This window comes from Nuphar pumila, chromosome 4, assembly GCF_984573655.1.
Source record: "Nuphar pumila chromosome 4, dmNupPumi1.hap1.1, whole genome shotgun sequence".
NCBI classification, from domain to species: domain Eukaryota; kingdom Viridiplantae; phylum Streptophyta; class Magnoliopsida; order Nymphaeales; family Nymphaeaceae; genus Nuphar; species Nuphar pumila.
In genome coordinates this window covers 41,322,289-41,344,478 of record NC_143252.1, presented here as the reverse complement: position 1 = coordinate 41,344,478, position 22,190 = coordinate 41,322,289, and the positions used below count along the sequence as shown (strand labels likewise).

General features: G+C 35.4%; 1 protein-coding gene across 1 annotated transcript; it reads left to right on the top strand.

Annotated features, from left to right (window-relative positions):
* Positions 1–14: 14 nt before the first annotated feature.
* On the top strand, positions 15–14,773 carry LOC149840094 (disease resistance protein ADR1-like). The gene is made up of 2 exons (XM_090004993.1): positions 15–42; positions 14,253–14,773. The coding sequence occupies exons 1-2, from the start codon at positions 15–17 to the stop codon at positions 14,771–14,773; spliced, it is 549 nt and encodes a 182-aa protein (XP_089861119.1).
* The last annotated feature ends 7,417 nt before the right edge of the window (positions 14,774–22,190 follow it).

Genomic DNA, 22,190 nt, shown 5'->3' with positions numbered 1-22,190 from the left:
GCTGCAAGGAAGGCATGGTGAGAGGTGAAAAAGTTGTCATAGGTGAGATAATGAGTGAGAGGATAGTGTGTACCTTTTTGGACGATACTCTGGACATTCGATGGGCGTAAACAAGAGGCAGCATAGCATTGATAATCTTTGACATGAGTGGGTTGAGACCGTTCCCTACTGAAACATCTAGTGAGGATAGGATGAGAGGGTTTGGGTGGTGATGTGTTGGATTACACTGATTCGACATCAGAACTAGGTTGTTCTGGTTCAACAACAGAACCCGGTGTAGAGTCATGGTAAGATGAATGTTTACCATTGGTTTTTGAAAGAAATCGGTTGGTGTGGACTCTAAGATGGGTATAGGTAAGACAACAATATTATTGTTATTTGGTGCACATGGTAGACTAAAATGGAATAATGTATTGATAAAAAAACTATATCTTGACCAGTGAATGTAGTATAGGTTTTAAGGTCTTACAAACGATAAGTAGCTTGAGCATAGGGATAACCAATGAAAATGCATCTTTTGGTTCTACTATCTAACTTATGAGAGTGGTTTATGTTGTGAGCATAACATAAACATCCAAAATCTTTGAGATGTTTGTAGTTAGGGCTCTTGCAGAACAAAAGTTTATGTGGTGTTTTCCTGGCTAGAGCCTTGATAGGGACATGGTTAATAAGGTAGGCAGCCACAAGGCGTAGGCCATATTTAAGAGCACTCGTTGTTTGTGTTTAACTACCCAATTATGTTAGAGGTGTTGAAATGTAACTATATTGATGGAATACTCCCTGTTTACGAAAGTATGATTGCATATCATCGGAAAAGAATTCACTCTCATTGTCACTTCTGACTTTTTAAATTTGAGATAGAATTGGGTTTTGACCATGGCAAAGAAGTCTTGAATTAAGGAAAAGGTTTCGAATTTATAGTGCATTAAGTAAACCCAAGTAAAATGAGTGTAGTCATCCACAATATCCAAAAAATAATGTGCACTAGATAATGATAATGTTCGATATCCACCCCACAAATCAATATGTATGAGTTGAAAAGGTATCATGGAACTAATGATACTATTTAAAAATGAAAGATGTGCTTGCTTAGCAAGAGGACAGACTGAGAATACACCATCAAATTTACTAGAATTTATTTTATTAGACTTGACAAGAGTTTGAAAACAATAATGAAAAATATGACCAAGGCGACAATGCCAAATATGAGCAGAAATAAAAGTAGAAAGAGCGACTTCACCCACAATCTCAAAGATGTACAATCCATTTTGCAATTTATCCACTCTAATCGCCTATTTCAAGTGTCGGTCCTAAAAAATACAATAATCATTGGTGAAGGTAACATTACTAATTGAAATCAAAATATATTTAAAACTGAGCACACACAAGACATTGGATAGACACAACTTTGTATTTAAGTTAACACTACCAATGTGGGTGTCTGGTGCAGATAATCTAGTGGGTAGACCTACTGGTGGACATGAAACATACGAAGCAGTTTATATGTTCCCCCCCCAGAACACGCAGGTGCATGTTCTTGGGTTTGAATGAGCGCCACATATGTAAGCATGTGGAGCTCATTTCCCCGTGTGTGTCGGCATCACTTAGCATCGAAGTTCGATGTGTTTGCAAAGACCTAAGTATCCTTTCCCACCATTAGCGCCATGAAATGACGTTTCGAGTAATGTACCAAAATGTTCTTCAGCCAAAAAATGGAGGATAACCCTTTGTTTTTTCCCTAAGCAATAAACACCTCTGCTTAAAGAGTCTCAACCTCGAAATATGTCGCCCTTTCCATTCCGAATCACCTTTACACCTCTGAAGGAGCACCCTTTGTTGTCGTCTGCTGCCATGGGAGCACCCTTTGCCGTCGTCTGCTGCCATGGGAGCACCTTTTACCGTCGTGTACTGCCGGACCACCTTTTACCGTTGTCTATTGTCGGACCACCCTTTGTCGTGCAACTAAGGATCTATCAGATATTAAATCAACAAGAGAAAATTCAAAAGTATACTCTGCAGCTGGTAGCTTCATGTTCTTTTATAGAAGTTTTGACAACTCTGTATCAGGGGTCAGATCCCACATATCCTTTGCAAGCAAACAAGCTTGTTTGTAATGGTTGTACATACTCATCGAAGAGAAATAATTGAAGATCTTTACAAAGAATGGGTTGACCCTGCCAAAGGAAAGGTGGTTGGAAGCATGACAAAGCATGATAAGGTGGTTGGAAGCATGATAAGGTATCACTCATGGGGAGTGTAATAAATTGAAGTTTATTAACTTAGTATACAAACTTTGTAAACTTTGTTCAACATTCAATGTCATTTAGTTATTGGTAATGATCTTCGAGTTATTATTTACCATGCCAATAAAACTAACGATTTATAGTATTAGCATGTTTTGACGTGATTCATACGACAAATATCGTAATAATTGACACTAGCAAACACATAATATCTATTTACAATGATTCATACTTCAAATAATGTGTAGTGATTTTAATAGAAATTGCTAAATGAGCAACGATTTGAACACACAAATCAATGTACATATCGCATAATATACTACAAATCGATACGACAATTCAGCATAATCGCTTATTCATATTACAAATTGATACGATAAACGTAAGCATAATAGCTTACAAATCAATATTAACAAACAAAACAATATCTCTCAAATCGATAGTATATTACTACAACCGCGATTTGCGTTATACTATTCCAATATTTTCTATACAAAGGCAAATTGTTATGGCCGACATAGACATCTCTGCGTAAATCTCATAAATCGTCAACCGGAATACAGGTCTCACAAGGCATATCGATTTTTGACAACGAGCGGGATGTGAAACGATGTTTCTTTTATAAGTGAATGACACATATTTTGGTAACAAAGCCAAATCGAAACAATTTATGATTTATGATTTATGATTTATGATTTATGATTTATGATTTATGATTTATGATTTATGATTTATGATTTATGATTTATGATTTATGATTTATGATTTATGATTTATGATTTATGATTTATGATTTATGGTTTATGGTTTATGATTTATGATTTATGATTTATACACTTAAAGCAGCAACGATTTATACATTTAACGCAGTAGCGATTTATGATATATAAAGTTATCAAGATTTGTAAGTTTGCTAAATTGTACAACGAGGTTTACTGTTGAAGCCCAAACGTTACAATGATATGTACTTATGAAGGGTGTGATTTCTACATTGATTTGTAAGTTTGAAGCAGCGATTTGTACGTTTAAAGTAGGATTGATTTATACGTTTGATGTAATAGTGATTTATACTAACCCTAAATGAGCAATGATTTAAACATGCAAATGGCCACCTCATATCGCTATAATTGTTATTCCTCACGCAAAGGTTTTGATTACATACTACAAATATCTAACCCTAAACCTAAACCATATACCCTCACTGTAAACCCTAACCTAAACCCTAAACCCTAAACCTAAACCTAAACCCTAAACTCTAAATCTCTTACTAAACCCTAATAACAAACACTAAACCCTTAATATATTACTAAACCCTAAGCCTTAAACCCTAAAACCTAAACCCTAAACACTAACCCTAAACTATAACTCCTAAACCCTAAACCATGAACCCTAAACCCTAGATCCTAAACCCCAAACCCTAAACATCGTGTCGATTTGTTCTTTAGTAAGTTTAAACATCGTGTTGATTTGTTTATTGTTTTTCCTTTCCGTCTTTTATGAATCAGTATCAAGTAAATCGCTATACGACATATTGTTCACGTAGAAAATGCTCGTAAAAGTAAATCATGATAGTTATAAAGTTGTAAATTGATTTGTACTTTACTAAGTCTAAACGTCGTGTCGATTTGTTACTATACTTAACCTAAACCCTAAAACCTAAACCCTAAACCCTAAACCTTTAATATCTAATTAAACCCTAATGTTAAACCCTAAACCCTTAATAAATTACTAAACTCTAAACCCTAAAATCTAGACCATAACTCTGAACCCCCAAACCCTAAATCCTAAACCCTAAACATCGTGTCGATTTGTTCTTTAGTAAGTCTAAACATTGTGTTGATTTGTTTACAGCTATTTCCTTTCCGCCTTTTATGAATCAGTCATTAGGTACATCGTGATACGCCATATCGTTCACGTAGAAAATGCTCATAAAATCAAATCATTATAGGATATCGTTCACATAGACAAAGCTCGTAAACGCAAATCGCGATAGGATAAATAATTTCCAATTTAGGTCTATTGTTGTACAGATCTTGATAGAACACTTCTTCTATAAAACAGTGATAACGATTTGCAACTTTAACTTAATGTTTGTTGTTGTACAGATCGTGATAGAATACTTCTTCTATATAATAGTGATAGTGATTTGCAACTTTTTAATAGTTATCAAGTTGTAAATCGATTTGTACTTTACTAAGTCTAAACGTCGTGTCGATTTGTGTACACGTGCGTAAAACCCTATTCTATGTAAAACCCTAATATAGATCTGTGTAAAACCCTAATCTATGTAAAACCCTACCCGACCCGACCCATTGTCCATGTCTAAAACCCTAATCTATTTATCCTCTTTTCTGTGGCAACGCAGCTTCTTCTTCTTCTTTTTTCTCCTTCGCCTTCTTCTTCTTCTTCTCCCTTGTATTTTTCTTTCTTCTTTGTTCTTTTGTGTTCCTTCTACCTGTGCTTGATAGATGGGTTTTGATGCTGATAACGTAGTTGTTTCACGCCGTGAGGAAAGATCTGTATAATCTTCGATGATGATTATGGTTGTTATCTTTTGTGTATACATCGATATATTCATGACACATACGACTATGGCGTATTTGTTGTGAAGTATATCGAAGCTTACGCAGAATATAACGACCATAATCATCTTCAATCATTGCCGCCATACCGAAGCAAGCACATATATTTTGCATGATAGACAAGGAGTGATGTTGATGTTCATCTATTTGATCTATTCCTACTGTCGGACCCTCCATTGTTCACAAACCATAATTTGTAGTTGAAAAAATATCTGCCTACCTTTGATATACTTCATGACAAATATGCACATAGAATTGGTTCCTTCTAGCGGTGAGTGCCTGAGCTGAAGTTTATGAAGCATATTCTCAAGAGTGTGCTCATTTTCTTCTGCAAAGTGATTCTATGTGCCGATCGAATATATATCTCTCTAGAGCTCTTGTTAGCTGGAATATGAACTCTATGCTAGGAGTGATAACATTGGAGGATCTCTAAAAACAAAGAATGTGCAACACTCTGAAAGCAAATAATGTTCAGCTGAGAATATTTGCATGAGAAACAAAGAATGTGCAACACTCATATATTTTGTAATAAATGTGGTTGTAATGTATTGTTGAAGTTAACTCGATTTATACTTTACTATGCCTAAACATCATGTTGATTTGTTTATTGTATTTTCATTTCCGCTTTTTATGAATCAGTCATTGTATAAATCGTGGTAGGACATGTTCACATATACAAAGCTCATAAAATTAATTCACGAAAGGACAATCAGTATCAAGCAAATCGCTATATCAATTATCGTACAGTGATATCGATTTGCTACTAACTCAGGATTTGTAGTTTACTAAGTATAAACATCGTATTGATTTGTTTATTATTTTTTTCCTTCTTTTATGAGCCAGTTAGTGTGTAAATCGCGGTAGGACATATTGTTCACATAGACATTGCTCGTAAAAGCAAATCGCATTTTGTTTAGTTTTCTTTCTGTCATTTATGAATCAGTCAGTTTGTAAATCGCGATGGAACATATCGTTCGCTTAGACAAAGCTCTTAAAGGCAAATCACGATAGTTCATAGTCTCTATATGTACAAATCGTTTATACATTTAAAGCAACAACAATTTATATATTTAATGATTTATGATTTATACATTTAAAGCAGCAATGGTTTATGATTTATATAATGAGGATTGAGAATGATAAAGAAAGGGATTTACAAATTGTGTCATATCTTACTAAATCCTAACACTAAGCCCTAAACCCTAAACCTAAATCCTAAACATTATACCTAAACCCTAAATGAGGTGTAAATTTGAAGGCTAGATGAGACAACGATTTGTCTGTGCAATTGTATTGCGATTTGTACTCATGCCAATAGCGATTTCCATCCAGTTGTGGCAGACATAGACGTCATTGTGTAGGTCGCGATATGACAATACATGGTATAACATCTTAAAAATCGATACTAGAAATACTTAATATCTTACACATCGATATACATATTGCATAATATATTAATCATCGATACGACAATTCAACATAATATTTTTAATATCGATTTAAGATATTGTTTTGATTTGTAATATCGATTTCTATCGTGATTTTGTATATCAATTTAAGATATTATTTTGATTATTAATATTGATTTAAGATATTGTTTTGATTCTAAATATCGATATTTAAGATATCAATACGAATTTTCAAATCGATTTAAGATATTGTTCTGAATCTTAATATCGATTTCTATCTGATTCTTAATATGGATTGAAGATATTGTTTTATTCTTAATATCGATTTATAAGCTATCAACAATAATTTTCATGTCGATTTGTATGATATTTGAATATCCGATTACATTATACTATGACAATATTTTTGCAACAAAGGCAGATCTTTGTGGTCGACAATGATGTCATTATAAAATCTTTTATTATAAGACGTGAACTACCAAAAATGTGAACCAACAAAAAATCTTTGGTGGGTCCCATAAGCATTAAACTCCTCGGCTATAAAAAGAGTTCTTTGCAATATTTTCCCCTAAATGTTTCACAAAAATTAGCGCTTCATCTTTTTTCATCGGAGCATCCTTTGCCGTCTCGGTAAGTTTTTGTGTTGTGCAGGTTTCCAATGGCTTACATTCTTAAGAGAAGAAACACTTCGTCGTCAGCGGGGAAAACTCTTGACGTAATCATCCAAGAGTATGCTTTGCATGAGCAAATAGAAGCGTACTACAGAATAATGAAGATTGAGAATGATAAAGAAAGGAAGCAATTGTTGGTAAAGTATAGATCAGAGCCTAATCCCTCAGATATTGAAGATGATAATCCAACGATGAAAAAGAAGAAGGATGATGAAGACAAGCAAAATGAAAGGAAGGAGGAGGATAATGAAAAAAAGCAAAGGAAACCAAGGCAAAGAAAGGAGGAGGTGGAGGATAGGGAAAAGCAAAGGAATAATAAGGAGAAGGAGGAAGAGAAGCGAAGGCAAAAGGAGGAGGAGGAGGAGAGGGAAAAGTAAAGGAAGAATAAGGAGAAGGAGGAGAAGTGAAGGCAAAAGGAGGAGGAGGAGGAGAGGGAAAAACAAAGGAAGAATAAAGAGAAGGAGGAGAAGTGAATGCAAAAGAAGGAGGAGGAGGAGGAGAGGGAAAAACAAAGGAAGGAGAAGGAGGACGAGGAAGAGAAGGAAAGACAAAGGAAGAAGCAGGAGGAGAAGGAGAGGGAAAGGCAATTGAAGAAGAAGGAGGAGGGAATAGAACTGATGAAGCATAAATTTTTTGAAAAGCAAAGGAGGATAAGACAAATGAAGAAGGAGGCGGAGGAGTGGAAAAGGCAAAAAAAGAATAAGGAGAGGGAAAGGTGGTGGTGCTTTTAGCAATGGGTATTTTTAAAACATTATTTTATCGTTGAAAGCGTTTAGAAAATCGCCAACCAAGTAATAATACAGATTTCCCACGTAAGTGGTGAGTCGGATCGATCCACAGGGAACATGATATACTCCAATTAAAACTAAAAATTTGCACTTTATTGATGGTGAACTTGTTCAATTATACATAATATTACAATGAAACAAAAATTGAACAAGAACAATGAGAAGCCACACAGTGACTTAAGCCCGCAAATGCAAGGGCATTTTCATCATTTCACTTGATGTGATGCTCGATCACTAGGACAAGATGCTCTTAACTTGCAACTCAATGTCACCTGCATGACAAAAATGAAGTTAGTAAAACTATTTAAAGAAATCAAAATAACTATTTCTAAATTAATTCTAAAATTAATCGTTAATCTAATTCTATGTAAAACGAGAAACTACCAGAGCTAATTTCCTAAACTAATTATCCTACCACTACAATTAACTCTGGACTAATGTTAGAAACCTAATAAAATACAAAAAATCATAATTAGAAAAACTATGTAAAATCGCAAATGACTATTTTGCCCTGCGCTACGTGAAACCCTAATTTATGATAGGCGATCGAAAAATGCTTCGTAGACGGCTCAATCAAAGTCCAATTTGAGTGATTTTTATTGCATTGAATTCCTGATACAGAGTCAGGAATTCAGTTGAAGTTTTGGATTTCTAATATCACTCTGGGAACTCTGGATATAAGCGTCACAAAAACAGATAGGAATACGCTATAAGCCTATCGAAAAAATCCAAAGATGCAAAGGGCAACAATACGCAAAAATAAATCCTAATCTAACTGAACTATACCATGTATTACACTGAATATTAATTAACTGAAATTGAAACTAACTAAAAACATAAATCTAACACTATACTTCAAAACTTAGGAAACCCTTACTCGACTAGAGCGAATCTAGTCGATTCATGGTGTTTGGACAAACTCACACTTAAGAACAATAATTAAAACTAAGAGCCACTAATCTAATTTGTTCAAGCTAATTGACACCCTATCTACTGATTACTTACATTAAGGAAACATTCTGGACACCAAGAAACCACAGTCTCTAAGCAAGTTAACCCGCTATGTAACTAAAAGTGACATGCACCGAAGAAAGGCTAGCACCCAAATTATTCTAATTAGTGAATAACACCCCACACTACAACAAAGCAGTAGATTAGCGACGACCACATTCCGTCGCTAATCCGTCGCTAGCATGGTTAGCGACGGATTAGCGACAACGAGGCGACAGTATGCTTACGTCGTGAATATTTCGACGCTAACTGGCGACGGAATTATTCTGTCGCCAGGTCCGTCGCTAATTGCGACGGAATAACGAGCGCTATATTTCGTCGCCAATCCGCCGGTACTAAACGACGACCACGGCTTGGCGACGGATTTACTTCCGTCGCTAGATTAATATGAATAGCGACGGATGGTTCCGTCGCTAATCCGTCGCAAACACGAAAACAAATTTAAAAAAATTTATTTGAAAATTAAATACCGAGAACTGTACAATTTCTATTTCCTGTACAATTTATATTTCCTGTAAATAAAAAACAAACCACACAAAAAAATTCATATAACAAGAATCTACAACAATTAATCGTTCCACCTTAAAATTAAGAAGTTTAATTATTTACAATTCAACAATTACAATTAAGAAAAATAAAAAAAATAGAACTTCTTCAACACAGTCCTCTAATCATCGCCAAGATTTTGTGCGTCTTCTTATTCATTGTCTTTATCTGTCCCTTCAGCTCCACTACCCTGATTATCGCTAGCAGCCTACACAAGAAAAGAACAGTCAGTATTGATAAACAAAATATAATGAAATAAATTACACACTATATGTGATTCTATCATGTTCTCATGTGTGATCTAAGGCAATAAAAAAACTCTATATGTGATTCTATCATGCTCATATGTGCTCTAAGGCAGACAAAAAGTTATATATATATATATATATATATATATATATATATATATATATATATATATATATATATATATATATATATATATATATATGTGATTCTATCATGCTCATATGTGTGCTAAGGCAGTCAAAAAATTGAATATGTGATTATAGCATGTTCATATGTGTTCTAAGGCATCTAGAAAAACTCTATATGTGATTCTACCATGCTCAGATGTGCTTTAAGGCAAGCAAAAAACTATATATGTGATTCGATCATGCTCGTATGTGTGCTAAGGCAGTCAAAAAATTGAATATGTGAATATAGCATGCTCATATGTGCTCTAAGGCAGGCAAAGCAAAAAATTTTATATGTGATTCTATCATAAATGATATATAACATGTTCATATGTGTTCTAAGGCAGTAAAAAAACTCTATATGTTATTATAGCATGCTCATATATGTGCTAAGGCAGTCAAAAAACTGAATATGTGATTATAATATGCTCATATGTGTTCTTAGGCAGTCAAAAAACTGAATATGTGATTATAGCATGCTCATATGTGTTCTAATGCAGTCAAAAAAACTTTATATGTGATTCTATCATGCTCATATGTGCTCTAAGGCAGACAAAAAGTTATATATATATGTGATTCTATCATGCTCATATGTGTGCTAAGGCAGTCAAAAAATTGAATATGTGATTATAGCATGTTCATATGTGTTCTAAGGCATCTAAAAAAACTCTATATGTGATTCTACCATGCTCAGATGTGCTTTAAGGCAGGCAAAAAACTATATATGTGATTCGATCATGCTCGTATGTGTGCTAAGGCAGTCAAAAAATTGAATATGTGAATATAGCATGCTCATATGTGCTCTAAGGCAGGCAAAGCAAAAAAATTTATATGTGATTCTATCATAAATGATATATAGCATGTTCATATGTGTTCTAAGGCAGTAAAAAAACTCTATATGTTATTATAGCATGCTCATATGTGTGCTAAGGCAGTCAAAAAACTGAATATGTGATTATAATATGCTCATATGTGTTCTTAGGCAGTCAAAAAACTGAATATGTGATTATAGCATGCTCATATGTGTTCTAATGCAGTCAAAAAAACTTTATATGTGATTCCATCATGCTCATATGTGCTCTAATGCAGTCAAAAAAACTTTATATGTGATTCTATCATGCTCATATATACTCTAAGGCAGACAAAAAAACTTTATATGTGATTATAGCATGCTCATATGTGCTCTAATACAATAAAAAAACTCTATATGTTATTATAGCATGCTCATATGTGCTCTAAGGCAGTCAAAAAACTGAATATGTGATTATACCTGAGAGGGACCTGGAATCGAAGATCCCCTATCCTGAACAGCGGCCTTGATCTCATTTCGAAGAAAGGGGGCGACGGTGTATTGAAAGTAGTTATTCAGTGATTCATTAATGATCTGGCGTACATCATCACCAAAAAGAATAGTCGGCTGCTTGGAGCTTATGTCGGCGCAAGAAGTCGGTGAGCAGTAACTGGAAGAACCAATAACTGGTGAAGTATTCATATTACTCCCAAACCCGAACACGCGACCTTTTTTGGGTTCACCTGCTGCAGTCACCCATGCTGTAGGATCAAATGATGGATGCTGAGTAGCGTCATCGCCATATCGCTCTACCATCTGTTGCTCATATGCCTCCTACAAAATAATGTTTAAAGTATTCATTAATAATTAATGATAACATTATGATAACTTACATATATATTACAATGATTATTAATAGAATTAATACATATCGTTGTCGTTCTCGCCTTCTCTGATACGAAGACTCCCGTGGTCTTCCGTTTATGTGTTTCTACAAACACATCCTTATATGGTACACTGCCTCCTTTTTCTGCTTCCTGCGAAGTTAAATGACAAAAGATTTAGTACACAAGTTTGCAACAATACTTATAAAATTAATATTATATATTGATGAGTTACCATTTTCTTTAGGTGGCTCCCAAATGTCTTAGATCCACCTGTGTGTAGATGGGCTTCGAGCATCTTCGATCGATTTTGTGAAGCCTTCGCAGAGCGATTTTTAAATGCATCTCCCGCCCACTTATCGCACATTTCATCCCAGTAATCTCTTCTGATAGTAATAGGACCATGGCCCTTCCACAGTAATGGATCATTTACTACACCAGATGTTTTTTTTGTTGCAGTCTTCATAGTGTGCAGCATGTCTGCAAATCGATTGGCAGCCACCTTCTGCCACACCTTCCTTGCATCATTTTCTTCCACCGTAGTTGCGAAGCGATTCGAAGCCTACAAATATTTTCAGAAAGTTAGTAGACATTGCTTAAATAAATTAAATATGAAACACATTAACTATGAGGAACAACTGTATACCATGAATGGGGACCACAATCTGTCTAACACCTCCTTTGGGTACTCTTTCCATTGAGCAACTGGTCCTGGTAGATGTTGAAGAAGTGAATTCCTAATCTCCCGTACTACTTCTTGTGGCTCAAACCTCGTGCTGCACATGAATTGTTACACAGTAAATATCAATATAAAATATTTAAAAGATATGCAATAATTGAAAACAAAATACTTACGGTCGATTAACGATATACACTATTCGAATGAGTCTTCTTATGCCAGCTTGAGAAGACCTTGTTTCCTGTGTTGGCTGTTGACTTGTGTGATCAACTGGTGTAGGTGGGTCGTGTACAGGCGCAACATCATCTGTAAAAAAATACATTAGAAATTCTCAGAATGTGCATTTGAACTAATCAAGCATCTAATTAGTTATATGATATACCTATCACAGGAGCCCGTGAAGATGAAGGCTGAGCCTGGCTACTACTGGATGAGCAACCACTATAACCTCCACGAACCATATTCTAACAAATAACATATGTCATACAATACATTTAAATAATTCACATCAAGTATTACAATGCATTCAAGTCATTCACATCAAGCATTGCAATGCATTCAAATAATTCAAATCATTGACATCAAGTATTGCACTAATTCAAATCATTCGTTAATTGCATAAATTATAATACATTCAGATAATTGAAATCATTCACATCAAGTATTACATTCACGGTTTGCAAATTCAATAAAACTGTCAACACCATCTATATATTCATGCGATAACTCATTGTCCACTATCCTACGGTATATCCATTCACGGTTTGCAGTCATTCTGTCGTATGATGTTACGAATAGTATCCTAACCAGTTAAAAGAGAACCATCAGAATGCTATGATGAAGAAAATATCAAATTTATCATGCAATATATGATGTCATACAATCACAAGAATTATGATGCATGCATTGATAACTTAATATTTTCATGTGCAAACTATTCATGACACGATACATTCATTTGAAGCATGCTTTCAGTATACAATTTCACATGGAAGACATAATCAAATTGAAAGTAACTACATATAAGCATGGATACAATCACATCAAACATTGCAATACATCGAAATAATTCATATCAAACAAATGTCAAATATGTACCTGCAGCAAACACACTTCAATATCCCACTAACTACTACCATGCATAGCATGGACTCCGTACTCCAAAAATAAGAACACTTCCATATTCATACATTAAAATCATGCTCAGCATGATCTCCGAACTCCAACAAAGCAGTCCTAGATATCAACAACTAAGTGAGTGTGTGAACAATAAAGTGTTACATTCAATAAATTAAATAACATGTGATGCGCTTGCATCACTTACTCACCACGGGTATTTACCCGATTTGCATTGTTTTTGTCACTTACTTACCACGGGTGGCGGGGCACAAGCGAGTTCCGTTGAGAAATCTGCAAAAAACACTGTGTTAAAATGAATATTGAAGCTAATTAGGGAAACACAAACACTTATGCAATGCAAAAAACAACTAAACTGATGATGATATATCTAATGATGAAATGCGATGAAATAAAGTGTGCAAGTAATGTACTGCAATGAATATTGAAGCTAATTAGGGAAACACAAACACTTATGCAAAGGAAGCAAAAAGACTAAACAAAACTTTTACAAGAATGAAAAACTAAAAGATTAACAAAAATTAGCAGAATAATCAATCACCCATACAGGAGAAAATAAGCAAAACCATAAATGAAAATAAGCAAAACCATCGATGCTTGCAGCCAAGTCTTCCTCTCTAAATGACCATGGTGAACAGCCCATGACTATATATGAGCTTTAATTACTTGTAATTATGGAAACAATAAATGACATATTTATTAGTCATACTGCAAAAATATTTATTTAAAAAAAAAAAATTGCTAAGATATTTGTAGGTTTATATTTAAAAAATAAATTGCTAAGTTATTTGTAGGTTTATTAGACACATAAATTTGAGATTAACATGTTAATAATAAGTGCATATATGTTTTGTGAAAATGCATGAGCAGTCAATCATTATTAAGCAGCATCAAGTCATATGAGAAATTTTAGTGTATTTTAGAATATTGACTTTTGCAGCTGTTGGAAAACATAATTACAGTTTGCAATCACATGATTAAAAAATTTTTGCTTACTATCCATATAAAAGATGATCCATAAAGCAAAATATTTGTTTTTTGCCATCGGAATATACTGCTGACCAGTGACCACCTTCTTCGTCTTACATTTTTGCAGTAGAGTTTGATATTGTTGTTTTGACTATTTCCAAGTCGCCCAATTTGGTTGAAGTGGTTCGGAAACTATGGCGGAAGTTGGTGCATGCAAAAGACGTGCCTAATTTTGTTGGCGAGAAAGATGCAATTGAGCAGCTAAGAAAGGCTGTACAAGACAGCACACCAAACCAGAAACGCGTTCTGGTAGTTCTTGATGATGTTTGGTCCGAATCCGATCTCGCCAATCTCGTCATCGAAAGAGGGGGCTTAATTAAAACCCTGGTCACCTCTAGAAAAAAGTTTCGTAAGTTCCAATGGATTTATCAAGTGCAAGAACTGAAGATGGAGGACGCCAGGCTGCTCTTGCTTGGCCATGCCCTTTCCCAACATGAAGACCCTGAAGACTTGAATGACGAGCTTCTATCAAAAGCAAAAGATCTAGGCTTGGATGATGAGCTGGTGGAGAAGGTACGTATCCCATCTAGTTTAGCAATTAGCATTAGAGAAAAGCCCACAAGGGCTCGGCTCATCTGGTGGAAATGACGGTGCAGCAGTTCTGAATAGACCAAGCAAAAGGGGCAGAGGAACAGAGGCTATATCAAGACAGCAAAAGCCTCACTTCTCTCTGAACAACTTTGCTCATGATGAAGTAGATCGTTCTGCTGGTGTTGGACCTCAGCTCAAAGGCAAATCACAAGAGGAATCGCAGGAAGAAGAAGAAGAAGAAGAATGAAGATTACCTGCGCGTCGCCGGGTGGTGGCGGGAGGCTGACGGGGAGCGGCAGCTGGCGAGCGGTGGATGGCTGGCGAGCGGTGGACGGGAAGCGGCGGCGACCGGGCGGTGGCGAGAGCCGACGGGCGGCGGGCGGGAGCAAGACAGCGAAACAGGAAAAAGAGAAAGAGGGATGGGATTAGGGATTTACGCGACATTTAGCGACGGCTTAGCGACGGAATAATTCCGTCGCTAAGCCGTCGTAAATCAAAATACCAAAAAAGCGACGGAATATATTCTGTCGCTACGCCGTCGCGAATTAGTGACGGATTAGCGACGACAGAGTTCCCTCTCTAAATCCATCGCTAAAATGGTGTTCTTGTAATAAGAATTAGCGACAAAAAATTGCAGTCGCTAAGTAGCGACAGATTATCGATAAAAGTTGTTTCCTCGCTAATCCGTCGCGAATTAGCGACAGATTGTATCTCTAGCTAATCTGTCGCTAATTAGCGACGGAAAAAATCCGTCGCAAATTTCCATCGCTAATTAACAATTTTCTTGTAGTGCTAACATATGATGATCCAACTCATGATCATCTAAAACATGCTGGAAACGTAAAGTACTAACAACAACTAATCTACTTACACAACACCAACATCGAATAATTAAGAAAACAACCCTAAGCAATGCTAACATAACAATTAAAACTCATGCCTGAACATCATTCAGCAATGGAACCTAAGCTAAGACTAAAGTCATTCATGAATTAGCAATTGCATTAACAAAGCTACAACTGAAACCAAAGTTAATAACTACTCTCATCTATCTAATCAAATCATCATGCTTTCATCGGCTAAAAAGAAACTAAATCTATGTGAAGCCGATACTAGAGTAGAACAAGTTCCATCAGAACTCAACAAAGTTAATATTACTTTTAAACTACTTACTGCACTAATTAATAAATAAACTACTGTAAAACTACTGCTAACACAGAATTCTAATACACATTAACAACATGTAAACTATTGCTAATTACCTAAACTGAGTGCAGTAAGCGTACTTCAAATACCACACACATACTAAAACTAATCTAGCATCTAAACAAAAACTAACAAATAACCACCCTATTATGAATTAATCCCATAAATTAACATCTAAAACAATAATAATCTATTGCTACAACTGAAAATAAACTACTACTTAAACAGAAAATGCAAGGTTATTAAGCATAACACCTATATGCATCAAAACACCCAAATCGGGTAGAGAAAGTCTTCTTGATTTGTTTTATTTGCATACATCTACAAAAAATCAAAACAGCAGTTAAAGAAACACAACTATTCTACAAAATTTAAAGTATTTAAATCTGCTGTTAACAGTAAATAGCTCATCTACTTTTTAACACAAAAATGCTTCAGCCAGCTAGATTAAATCTAGCCAGTTTTAGTGATGGAGGGGAATCTGATTCATGCGACAACAAAAATATCAAAAATGCAAAAACTGAAGCAAAACCTACAATCTAAACTCAACTTAGGTGCTGGTTCATGCACCAACAAGCTTTTGCTAAGGCTAAAACAAAATAAAAATGTAGACAATAAAAAAAACAGAAAAACCACATGCATTTAGGTTTTACGCTACAAGAGATGGGATGAGAGGCATATCGTGGCCTATTCCGGTAGTCCAAGGAGTGGAATGGCATAAAAGAGGTGGCTCAAGCTATGGTGGTGGCACCATCCACACTGCTGGTGAGTCTGCTGCCATGGTCAAACTGTTGCTGCTGCTGGTTGGGAGGTATCCACGCTAGAAACGCCGAAACGGGAAAAGGGGGAAACCGGTTAGAAGAAACCGGCCACCCAAGTGTAGCAGACAACACCAACCTTGGGCAAAGCACTCCAGCCGACTACTACTCTGCACAACACAACAAACATTCATTACACGTTAGCAGCATTGAGGAAGGATTGGAAATGGAAAAGAAAGTAAGAGGAAATTGAGTAAAGGAGGGGGCGATGATGAAGAAGTAGGTAGAAATTCCAAGGCAAAGCAATGGAGAAGATGGTGGAGGGTTGGGGAAGATGATGGTAGGGAGAGGAAGCAGCTGGGTGGCGCATTTCCCAAAGCAAGAGCCCAAACATTAGGGTTTTTTCATGATTTTAAAGCCAAAAGCCCTCTTTTTGGTATTTCCAAAAAGCGGATTAAAATATTTTTATTGGCTAGGCACCTCTTTTGTAAATATTTTTCAAATTTGAATTTGGGGCTGGAGTGGGTTGGATCCTAGAGTTTTTGCCCAAATCCAAGGCCCAAATGGGCTGTTTGGATCTAATTTGACCCATTTCGCCCCGAGATCTGACCCGCTACACTATAAATGTGATATCTCTCTCGTTTTAAGTTTGATTCAAACAAAATTCGAACCATAGCTCAATGACATGTAAATGCATCTAAATGAGGGTTCTAAACCTATAAATGATGCATTTATGCAATAATAATATATTATATTTATGAGTAATTAATGCATCATCAAAAGGCAAAAAAAGAATAAGGAGGAGAGGGAATGACAATTGAAGAAGAAGAAGTAGGAAGAAGAGAAGGAAAGCCAAATGATGAAGATGAAAGAGAAAAGGCAAATGAAAAAGCATCAGGATGAGAAAGAGAAGGAAAGGCAAAGGAAGGAGAAGGCGGGCGAGAAAGAGAAGGAAAAACAAAGGAAAGAGAATAAAGACGATGAAGAGAGGGAAAGGCAAAGGAAGGAGAAGGAGGACAAGAAAGAGAAGGAAAGACAAAGAAAGGAGAAGGAGGACGAAGAAGAGAAGAAAAAAGAAAGGAAAAAGCATATGATGGTCGTGAAGTCCAGAAGGAAGGAAGAAGTATAAAAGCAGAGGAAGGAAGGGGATGAAGAGAAGAAAAGTGTGACCAAGGTATGTTAATCGCTACTGTATGTCATGGTGTACTATTGTAGGTATTATTATATATAGTGATTACTCTGTATAGTGATTATTCTGTATAGCGATTATTATGTATAACGATTACTCTGTATAGCGATTACTGCGATAACGATTAATACGATAGCGATTACTTTATATAACGATTACTGTGATAGCGATTACTATGTATAGCGATTAACTGTGATTTGATATTTTGTATTATAGGCAAATCAGAAGAGAAGCAAAGCAGCAGGGGAAAAGCTGAGAGGGCGGTGTAAGTGGCCTATAGTTATGTCATGGTTTAGAAAGTTGAGTGAATACTAGGACCGATTATGAAAGATGCACTTCGGCGACCTTCTGGACCAACATTATTTTGAAAATTGCTGGAACGCCATGACCCACCTGGTCAATAAGTGGAACTATAAGATGAACGTTCCAGTTTGGGGGTTTTGAGATGACCATGACCCTAGAAGATATGTCACGAATTACGAGTCTGAAGTGCCATGGAAGTGTTTTCCTAACACAAGATTCAAATTATAACCCAAGGGACAATTGCACGACCCTTCTAGGAATGTCGATGAAGGAATGATGTGAGTGTATTTCTGGTGGAGACAATTCCTCATCGATGAAAGTTCAATTTTTTCATAATAAATGGGAAGGTTGGTCCGCTGCATGTGCATCTGAAGCAGTTGACCAAGAGTTGCGCAGCTTCCTTCTTTATTTTTTTGGACTCACTTTATTTTTTGATTGTTCTGGTTCGAGAATAAGTTACTTGTGGCTGCAGTTCTTGGAAAACGTAGATGAAGTCGACAACTGGGCATGGGGTGCTGCTATGCTCACACACTTGTACAGTCAACTTTACCGTGCGAGTAGGGGTACGAAAACCGTTAGGGGGTTTTGGCCATTTGTTCAGGTATTTGTTTATTACATATTTAGTGCTTGTGGACTAAGCTCGTTGAAGGTTGTAGTCATACTAATATATTATTTTTTTAGGCCTGGGCTTGGGAGCATATTGTCGCCTTGCATCCTCAATGTAGCCCTGCGGTTTGTGGTTTTTCCATGATCGGCGAGTGGGCTTCAATAAATGTTAAGTGCGAAAATGCTCAATTTATTTTAGATGGACTGCAATTAAATGAGGTAAATGGTTTAAAATTGTTGTAATGTTTAGCATTCTTAAGTAATCATCGCTTTATGATTTTTTCTTCCTTAGTATAAATCGTTATCTCCTTTGCATCTAACTTTCACTAGCGTAAAATGTTATATGATTTAGCATTCTTAAGTAATTAACGCTTTAGGATTTTGTCTTCCTTATTAAAAATTATTATCGCATTTGCATCTAACTTTCATTAGCGTAAATTGTTTGTAATGTTTAGCATTCTTAAGTAATCATCGCTTTAGGATTTTGTCTTCCTTAGTACAAATTGTAATCGCCTTTGCATCTAATTTTCATTACCGTAAATCGTTGTAATGTTTAGCACTCTCAAGTAATCATCGCATTCAGCATTTCATTTTCCTTAGTACAAATCGTTATTGCATTTGCATCTAACTTTCATTACCATAAATCGTTGTAATGTTTAGCATTCTCAAGTAATCATCGCATTCGACATTTCATTTTCTTTAGTACAAATCGTTATCGCATTTGCATCTAACTTTCATTGTCGTAAATTGTTGTAATGTTTAGCATTCTTAAGTAATCATCGCTTTAGGATTTTGTCTTCCTTAGTACAAATCGCCATCGTCTTTGCATCTAATTTTTATTACCGTAAATCGTTGTAATGTTTAGCATTCTCAATAATCACACATTCAACATTTTATTTTCCTTAGTACAAATCGTTATCGTATTTGCATCTAACTGTTATTACTGTAAATCGTTGTAATGTTTAGCATTCTCAAGTAATCATCGCATTCAGCATTTCATTTTTTTTAGTACAAATCATTATCACATTTGCATCTAACTTTCATTACCGTAAATCGTTGTAATATTTAGCATTCTCAAGTAATCATTGCATTCAGTATTTCATTTTTCTTAGTACAAATCGTTATCACATTTGTATCTAACTTTCATTATCGTAAATTATTGTAATGTTTAGCATTCTCAAGTAATCATCGTATTCTGTATTTTGTTTTCTTTAGTATAAATTGTTATCGCATTTGCATCTAACTTTCATTACAGTAAATCATTATAATGTTTAGCATTCTTAACTAATAATCGCATTCAACATTTTGTCTTCTTTTGTACAAATCATTATCGCATTCAATATTTTGCATAAATAATTATGTCTATATCTAAACCACAATCTCGATTATACATATTGTGTGGAGACCTTATGGGGATGAGGAGGACAAGGATGATGAGGTTGTTGTCGAGGCTGCGAGACTGTCTGTATGCGTTATTTGGCTTTTTAGCAAATATGAAGCCGAGATACAACATGGTAGTCGAGTATTCCTACAAGCTGGCTTGGGGACTGTCGATACCAAAATTGCCTATGGCATTGAAAAGAAAGATGAATAGTGGTGGGGCCACAAACATGAATTGGCACGAACGCTTCAGAAAACAATTGGATAGCTGGAACAAAGGAGGTGTTCGTGTCATACCATATTATTATAAAGAACGACAATATGACCCCAACTGTTTCAAACAATATTGGCAACCCATGTATGAAAATCGATAGATTGAGGAGAAGCAACCTGAAAGTGAGGTCACTCTTGTCCCCAAGCGTGTCGTCCTCCAACATAGACGTAACGTTCATCGTGTCCATTTGGCGGATACTACAATTCTATTTGTTGCAGTACACGATAAGGAGCAAACACAACTCTCAAAGGAGAAGGTATCGTTCGACCAAAGGTTAGCGATGCTGGAGAGTGAGAATAAAGAGTTATAGAAGGACGTGCAAAATTTGAGTAAACAAATTAGGTCACTGGTTGAGATGATTACCAGTGGGTTTTATAAGATCAAGGGAATGAAGAGGCCACCGAATAAAGAGACTTGACCAAGTCCAAGAAAGAGGCAAGTTCTATGTCCATCTGAGTCGTCAAGCGCAAGTGAATAAACATATGTAATTTGTGTATCCCAATAATTCTATGTTGTAATTCTAACATTCTTTTTTGTAATTATATAATTCTTTCCTTAATAAGTGTAACACAGAAGTGCCACTGAAAAATCGACAAGACTACATAAACTTAGGTTTGTAATTAGATAACTCTTTCATTATTTGTACTTACGTATAGCGATTACTGGCTTAGAGTTTATTATGTATCGCGATTCTTTTGATAGCGATTACTCTGTATAGCGCTTAATATGTATAGTGTTTAGGAAGTTAACATAATTTATACTTACGTTTGCTAAATCGTATAGTGATTACTAGCTTAGGGTTTATTACTTTAAGCGTTTCTTGTGATAGCGATTACTTAATATGTCGATTACTTAGTATAGCGATTTTGAAGATACCATTATTTGTACTTACGTTTGCTAAATTGTATGGCGATTACTGGTTTAGGATTTATTATTTATAACATTTCTTGTGATAGCGATTACTTAGTTTAGTGATTAATAGATATAGTGATTATGCAATTACCACGATTTGTACTTACGTTTGCTAAATTGTATAACGATTACTAGTTTTGAGTTTTTTATGTATAGTGATTCCTTTAGTTGCAAGAAACATCGCATAACATTAGTATATGGTTTAGGATCTGACACGCTACTGATGTTATGCTATGTGTCATTCATTTACACATACTAACATCGTGTCGATGATACTAGCAAATGAAATGACGTCTTTTAATTAATGTGCAGTATAATTTATTTATTTGTTAATATTCTTTTTGCGTGATTTTTGAAAACTGGCAGGATGTGAAACGACATGAAAGCACACAAGATGTTTCCTTTAATAGCATGGAACATGCGACATTTTATTTAAAGAAGAAAAAGAGTCTTTCTTATAACCTGCTTCATGAGCAACGAACAGAAAAATTGATGTTTCCTCTAACCTCTTTCTAAGCGCAAGTTGTATCTATGTCGAAAAAGGATGCTATGATTCAGTCGAATGTCCACAAAAAAGGGTACCTTTTATTTCTATAACCTGCTTCATCTTTTTTACGTCGTTTACAGTTTGTTTAATGAATATTTAGCTAATTTTAGTGCAGTATCTACAAAACAAGGTGCTAGAAAACTCAGCAAAGAGATCGAAGAGAACATCGACCGGCTGCGAGATGAATTTCCAGGACACACTATCAGTAATTTTGTATGTATAAAACCACTATCAGTTATACATTAACGTATGCCATGGGTATGTATATTAATAAATGCACATTTGTTTTAAACAGACTA